The following is an 8039-nucleotide window of genomic DNA, read 5'->3' on the forward strand; positions in this document are numbered from 1 at the left end:
TTTCGGGTTTTTTTTATATCTTCCAGATATTAGTCAAATTAATAATGATACTTCTAGCTTCGCCCCGTGGCTGGAGATCGGGCTCTCCAGTTCCCTGCCCACCTGACGATGACTGTTTGTTTTTGTTTAGTTGTTTAGTCGTCCGCACAACACCACAGCACAGCACACCGACATCGACACAGACAAAGCGGCGTATACGTATTATATTTTTGTATTTGTTCAACCAATAAACAACACAGATCTGCGGCTCTCTCCCGGCTCCGAAACACTTTTGGTACAGACAGTGCAGTGTGGGCAAAAATTTTGAACATTTTAAATTGCGCTACCATTTCCGAGAATTGTTTTGTTTGTGGCCCGCAATCGGTTTTGGCTATTTCACTTTGGGCCCCAGCCATATACACGGCATTTTCTCTCCCAACTCCAGCTTGACCCATTGTGCTTGCGTTGAAAAATATTTAATGTAATTACAGGGGAACGGCGGCAGTTCCCCTATCGTTGATAGTCTGAAAAGGGCGCCGGGAAACTGTTGATGGATAAATCGTAAACAGCTATCAATTGGCGAAACGAATTCCGAATGCGCTATTTTTCCGAAATTTAAAAAGGTTTAAAATGAAAGCGTGACAAAAATGTTTACGATTTCCGATTTCTGTTTCTATGTGTTTTTTAAAACACTGATAAGCTCTCGAATCGCCTTTAATATTTATTAGTTATTTGTGTATACGGTTCAAGTTCAAGCCCGAACATCACTTAATGATTTATGCCTTTTGTAGCCAGGCAATCTATTCTTTGTTGACCCATTTTATTGCGAAAAATGCCAGTAATTATTGTAAATCATTTCCAATGAAGCAGTTAATAATTTCCTTACATGAGCTGCAAAATCAATCACTATATCTATTTGTAGATACCTATTTTTGCACATTTTCTTTCCTTAATTATTATTAATTATTTTACTTTCTTGGTTCCCTCTTCGCATTTCAGTTCTTTTTTTTTGTTTTGGCCGCTACACGTGCCGCACTCTCGTCATTGTTTAAGCCAAAAATTCGTTCCGCGGAGTAGGTATAATTATTTTTCTTAAGGCGCTGTGGGTTTAATTAGTCAATGAATGTACGTCACTCTTTTAGGGGGGCTAAGCTGAAGGTCAGTGATGATGATGGGTTAAGGTGCACACCCACATTTGCCATTTCTTGTAATGTGCTGTGAATACGTCATAGTTTTGGGAGAAATTTTTGATCCGAAAAGTATCTAAAAATATATTATTTCTCCAGGCATTGTGGCTTTGGATGATCAACGAATGTGCGTCACACCTTAAGGGCTTTGAACTGAAGGTTAATGATTAAGGGCTCGCAGTATACACCCACAACTGGGAAATATCCAATATAATCATGTATATTTCTGGGCTATTTCCAGCCATCCTGTAAATCAGAGAATATTATATTGTACATATTAACTTGAAAACCAGATAAATGACAAAGGCAGCCACAGCAATCACAACATCATCCATACAAGTGAAGTGAAGCTACCGATAATGATGTTGTACTGGCGCACAAAGGCTGTCATATATTCGTACACATACAACCCATGAGTGTTTTGGCCCGTCTATAGGGGATAAGTATGGGGGTACTGGTACTCGTACTCGGTACCGGTACTGATAGGTTGACTGCGGCTTGGGAATTTCCAGCTTTTCGAGCGACACTCAAACAAACAGCTCCAGAGAGAGCGGGAGAGAGATCTGACTGCTCTATAAATAAACCGCCCGCTCCCAACCGGTTTGCTGTGTTTTCGAGCCCAGCATAACCGATTAAAAGAAAGCCCGTTTCGCCTTAGTATAAGGTATTAAATATATTTTGTGCTTGGATACACTTAGGTGGTAAGAAGTCTGTCGCTATTGCTTGGCATCCCACGATTCCGGTTTCATTCCCAGTTCGATGCCGCAGGCCTGGGCCCCGTCCATTCCGCAGCCGTAGAAGTGCGGCCAGTTCCGGATTTCTTGATAGACATAAGCCCCCGGACTCTTGGTGGTCTTGGTCTGGAATATTAAATATTGGAATACAAAAATATATTTTATAAATAGTTACAGCTAAATTATAATAAATAATTACATGATTTTGGGCCACTAGTTTGTAGTCCACTTCGATATTCCTGTTGGCCACTGCATGGGCCAGCAGAAATTGGACTCCCTCCAGCTGCTTTGCGGAGGGCTTAAACCGGCCGTAGTCGCCCATAAAGGTAATGGCCAGCGTCTGGTTCGCATACGTGTTGGCCCAGTCCCAGCCGCGGCCTACGTAGATATTGCCTTCATCCGAAACCTGGTCGAAACGAATACGGAAATTTGACAATTTGCGTAAGCGGAAAGCGAAATGCCCAAAATGGCACGTGAACGTGCCGGGAACACAAATGCACGCGCCGGGATTTCTTTTTGCTACTACACTCGAAAATATTTTTTTTGATTTTTTACTTTCAATTTTTTAAATTTTCTTATAACAATTTTTAAACCTTTTTTTATAAATGTATTTTTAAAAAGTCAGTTTGTTAATCTGACGCATGAAAATATTAAATCAAAATTAAGTCATAATATTTTTGGAAAATAAAACATATTAAATATGTTTAAACAAATAAATGTAGTAAAAGCTACTTTAATTTGAAATACAATATTTCTCTTTATAAACATACATAATTTAAATTTTAAAAAAAATTTTCTCTGGCTATTTTTAAATGAATGAAAATATTAAATCAAAATACAGTCATAATAATTTTGGAAAATAAAACAAATTAAATATGTTTAAACAAATAAATGTAGTAAAAGCTACTTTAATTTGAAATACAATATTTCTCTTTATAAACATACATAATTTAAATTAAAAAAAAATTTTTCTCTGGCTATTTTTAAATTTAAAAAAAATAAAAAAAACTCACATAAAAATTAGACTGAATGTCCGGCAGACTCTTCTCGGCAATGGCGGAGTCCTGGATGGTGCGCATCTTGATGGAGCACTTGTAGATGTTCTCGCAGGGCAGCGACTGCACTCCGATGTGGGTGATCAGGACGTAGGGAATGGGTCGCCGCAGGGGAATGGTCAGGGCTCGCGTCTTGGAGGCTCCCCACTGCTTCCTGTCGATGACCAGATGGCCGTTTCCTAAATTCGGAACTGAAAAATTGGTGAATTGGCTATGGGGACAATCCGAGTCCCGTGCACTTACACGTGTCGTGGTCGTAGTTGTTGCCAAAGTAGATGGCCTTGTTGCTCGGCAACTCGGGCCGGGGTCGATTGAGCTCCACGTAGAGTACCACCAAGCTGGTGGCCAGGACCAACAGGATTAGCGTGATCAACAGGATGGTGTTACGGGTCAGTTGCTTTGATGGCGATTTATCACGTCCACGATTGGCGTTGCCACTGCCATTTGCGTTGTTGCTGTTGATGCCTGAGTTAGCGAAAGTCGATCAATTAGCATTTGGTATACAAAGAGCTCACGGTTGGGATCGATTTATTGACTTGGTTAAGGTGCTTTAGCAAAATCTTTTAAATTTGCATACCAAAAGTCTTTGATGTTTTATTATTTGAAATACAAAACCGAAATTTAAAATGATAAGGAGGTTAACTATACAATGTTTTATTGTTCTGTCATATGTTTGTATTATTGTCGTTTAGGAACTATCAACAAAATTTTGTAGGAAATGAGTAATCATTCAAGATTAAAAAACCGTCAAACCAGTGATTCATAATATTCAAGATGGTTTCTTGATTTTTTTAAACAAACATCCTTTCTGTGCAACTAAGAAAGTGATTTGTTTGATAGCTGCTACTAAATAAAATTTTTGTAGTAGAAAATCTGTGATAATGGCTGATATTCTGGATATATATACTTGAAGAATCCCGGGAGTGGGCTAAACTGGGTTCCGGTGTACGTCTCCTGCGCGCCGTGCGCTCCGAGTGAACTTTCAGCAGCAGTTTCATGGCACTGCGTTCCACGGTGGCTTATCACAACTTTTTGGCACAACTGGGCACAACACTGGGCATTATAGGCGATATCTTTTATGAGTAATTGTCCGCTGAATCATCGGAATTAGCACAAGTAAATGGCTGCACAAACACCAATAATACTGGGTGCAGAAGCGCTGCGGATATTAATTGTTTTATAATGGATTTGACCGATAATCGGACGCCGGAGTGCCGCTAATACCGCCACCGCACCTGAACCCGTCGCACAAACAACTGAAATGCGGCGCAGCTGTCGATGGAACAGAAACAGAAACAGAAATACGAATGGCAAAAGCGCTGAGAAGCAGCCATCTCGCTCTACCCTTGGTTGACATGTTTCGTGTTTGTTTGTGTGAAGAAAGGCCAAGGGGGGTGTGAAAGGGGGGTGGGGGAGGGGGCGCGGGTGTGTCATGATATCGCCGGCCTTCTGTTGTTGCTTTGCCATATCACATTTTACACATTTACGCTTTGCACTCTTATTTCTCGTATTTCTCTCTCCCTTTCTCTTTTGTACTACGTGACGTATGCGCAATATGCGATGTGCATCGCAAGTGGCGCAAAGATTGATCCACAAACACTGGATAACCAGCCGTATCTCTCACTGCTTCTGAGTGCAACTGAGCGAGCTGCTCTCTTTCTGCCCGAGTTCCCGTAATTATGGGGGTTCCAGGAATCCCGCCACCCGATTTGCATTTCAATTACCTCGATTATTCACTTAGCTGTTCTGTTCTTCCCGCTAAATTATTAACCCATATCTGATGCAGAGTGGACGATCAAGTTATGAAACTAATTGGCACTTACGCTTTTCACACTATCTGATCATAATCATGATATATTAATAAAAGGCTGTTACTAAGGGCTTTGTAAAACCAAATATTCTGAGTTATTCACCTATACCAAAGTTCAGATGAAATACCTTTCTGTAATCAAACATTTTTAGTTTAAATCAGTGAAAATATCAAAATTGATATGAAACACAACTTGGTATAAATAAAAATAAATCGTTTACAAAATAAAAATGTTTCCCTGGGTAAAAAATCGATTTATATTAAAAAAATAAATTCTTGATTTTTTTCAAAGTTATACAAATGTTTTAATTTACTTACAATGTATGCTAAAGTCTAGCACCTCGCATTGTTTACTTAAAAAATGGTCACAAAGTACAAAATAGTAGGTACTTCGACCCAAATATAAAAATAACCAAAAACTTTAAGAAGTTTTACAAGAAAATAAAAGTGTGGTTAAAATAAAATATTTAAAAATATTCCAGTTCCGATTAAAATCTATTATCTATAATCTCGATAGCCAACCGTGATTATAATTTTCCGTTGCTCTCAGGATCGGGGACTCACCTGCCGCCGTTTGCATGGCGTGTGCCTCCATATAATCCATATAGTATATGGATACCGGTCCCTGATATTGGGTCATGGGACCGATCACCACGTCGGTAGAGTGGTTGAGGTTAATTACGCTGGAGGGCTGGATGGCTGGGTTTGTGAAGATATTCTGGGGTAGGGGCAAGCCGGGTGTTGAGCTCGATGAGGCGGACGAGGTGAGGTTGTGCAGCCTCTGGGCAGGACTTGGTCTTGCGCGACCCTGAAGAGTCCATAGCGCATTTTCGGGAGATGGATTGCTATTCTCCTCAAACATTGTAGATCTTCAAACTAAAATAAATTAAAATTTTTTTGAAATCAATAATATACAAATGAATTATTTATATTAATGATATACAAATAAATTACTTATAAACAAATTAGTTATATTACATGTTAATAATGTGGGTTTTATCCACAATCACAAAATCCTTTAATTTTAGAACTTATGAACAGTGCATTACAAAAAAAAAAAACCATGACCTTGGTAATAAAGTTATTTTCGTTAGCACTGAATATTAAGTTGATTTTTTTTGGGACAAAATAAACAGATGAGCAAAAATTCCAGCACATTAAAGGTCATGATCATTTACGAAAAGGGTTTAGTTACTTGTGAAAAATACCGACTTAATGATCAGTTTCAAAGATTTATTTCCTTTAGGTGTGGGTGATCGAGTTCAAGAAAATCCGTGTCTGTTTCCGGAGTGCGGAGCTTTGTGTACCGCTTGCGTGCCAGCCGAACGACAACTGCTCGACGTTGCATTCCCCAGGGTGGGGATGAAGCTGAAAAATAAACAAAAATATGGAGTCCTCTCTCTTGGCTTATTTACTCGGCTCTACAATCATTGCAATTCCATTGTCTCTCCCTCTCTGAGGCAAAGTTTTGCGTAGTCTTTTTATTGTCATGGCATGAAAATCAGTTGAACGGGGAAATTTGTTTAAGTTAATCATGCATATTTCGATATTTAATTATACGCCTATGACTGGCATTGATTTTTATATAATGTGGAATATTTGTGGAATAAAACCCATTGGGCCAAAGTGGAAAAAATATTTTTCTAGGTGCATATTATTCAATCGGAGTAAATATGAATAATGTTCTTGTGGGAAAAGTCGGTTGACTTAAGGCATTTATTTTAAAATTTAAAAAAAGCTCCAAGTGCCGCCCTCTAGTGACTGTATATGCGAGGCAAACCTTAAAAAAGCTTTTCATAAGTTCAGCAAAAAATCCGAGCAGTGTCGTTTTAATTACGCATACGCACCATTGCCCCTGTCAATTTTAATGTTTATATTAAATTCCAAAATTTAATATGAAAATAAATAAAGCTGAATATTTAATAATACAGTATTGCAATGTTAAGAAAGCCAGCCATTTTAATTCCCCTCTCTTTTCCCTCAAGTACTGGCTCACTTTAAGCCACCTTTTCTTTGTAATCCTTATCAAGCGCATCAATTTAATGTGCTCAACGCTCACCCAACAGCCACACGAGATGTCAGCCACTTGCTGCACGCTGTGCAGGCTTCACTTTCGCCACACGACGGCAACTGCAGCACTTGACTTGCCGTGGCTCTTGGTCCACGTGGACCGCCCCTCCCCTCCTCAAACTCTGTCAACTTCGGCTTCTGGCTTTTGGGCGGGAAGCGGTTTCATGCCTCACGGTGTTGCACAGAGGGAAAGTAAAAAGTATATTAATTTCTTACTTTGCTTAACAGTTTTTAAACATTTTTTTTAAATCAAATATTTTTAAATTTTGAAATATGTTTTTTTAAGTAAGACAATAAAATGTTTGGGATTTTTTTTTGGTTTTTTAATGTTATAACCTAATGAATGTTGATAAAAAGTACTAATAATGTAATTACATTTTTTAAAATATTTAGCTACTTATAAAAAACGTGTTAAAATTATTCAGTTTCAAAGAGTCAACAACCTGTGGTCTCGATTATTTTCATTAAAAGATGAAATAAAACTTGGCTAAGTTATAAAAGTAGATTTTCTCATATATCTTATTACATATTTTCTTTAATATGCTACCTAGCAACTTGTGTAATATTTTTCTCAGTGCAGTGCCTGGTGGACTGGGGCCTGGGTGCCCGGGTGCACGGGTGCCTGGCTATTAACACGCTGCATGGCACGCAGCAAAAACAAAGCGCATACTTTGACGTCTGCCCTCCTAATGACGACCACGAGAATAACGACGACATGGCAGCGGTGGCAGCTTCCCAAGGGGCCACGACTTTATTCATGTTCAGTTGGCATTAGTCGCCCCTTTCACCCCTCCTCTCTTCCATTTCTAGATCCTCGTTTTTTTTTTGCGACCTGGCCCACACAACTTTTGTTTAATTTTACTTTCTTTTATTTGCCGGTGTCTGCGGGAGTGTGAGGATAGCAGCCATTGTGCCACCGAATGCAGTAAATGGGCGAGCCAAAGGGTGGGAAAAGCGGGAAAGCGGGCGCGAAGACGCAGGTGAAAACCCCAAAGTGCCCTAGGACAGTGCGAAGTGCTGAGTCAAGTGTCAACTGCAAATGACATTTGCATTTCGCTGGCAGCCAGCGGGGATCAGGGGGCGGCATCCTGGGCATCCAGGGGATCCTGGAGAGAGGAGGTGGGGCAGCAGCACCACTGGAACCGCTCCGGTGGCTTCTGGTGGTCGGTGGCAACGCGTCAACTACGACTGACATTTGTTTTAG

The 8039-nt window shown here is 39.7% G+C and overlaps 1 protein-coding gene across 3 annotated transcripts; it reads right to left on the minus strand.

Moving 5' to 3' along the window:
* Positions 1-1820: 1820 nt before the first annotated feature.
* On the minus strand, positions 1821-6089 carry PGRP-LA (Peptidoglycan recognition protein LA). Of its 3 annotated transcripts, XM_017150054.3 has the most exons (6): positions 5978-6089; positions 5330-5641; positions 3199-3420; positions 2914-3146; positions 2100-2306; positions 1821-2026 (listed from the first exon to the last, which is right to left on the minus strand). In XM_017150054.3, the coding sequence occupies exons 2-6, from the start codon at positions 5625-5627 to the stop codon at positions 1883-1885; spliced, it is 1104 nt and encodes a 367-aa protein (XP_017005543.2). In that variant the 5' UTR covers positions 5628-5641; positions 5978-6089; the 3' UTR covers positions 1821-1882. The 3 variants fall into 3 exon arrangements, with proteins under 3 accessions (XP_017005543.2, XP_017005544.2, XP_017005545.2); XM_017150055.3 differs by lacking the exons at positions 5330-5641; positions 5978-6089 and adding an exon at positions 3863-4217; XM_017150056.3 differs by lacking the exons at positions 1821-2026; positions 2100-2306 and having other exon boundaries at positions 2995-3134.
* Positions 6090-8039: the final 1950 nt, after the last annotated feature.

This window comes from Drosophila takahashii, chromosome 3L (assembly GCF_030179915.1).
Source record: "Drosophila takahashii strain IR98-3 E-12201 chromosome 3L, DtakHiC1v2, whole genome shotgun sequence".
Classification (NCBI taxonomy): domain Eukaryota; kingdom Metazoa; phylum Arthropoda; class Insecta; order Diptera; family Drosophilidae; genus Drosophila; species Drosophila takahashii.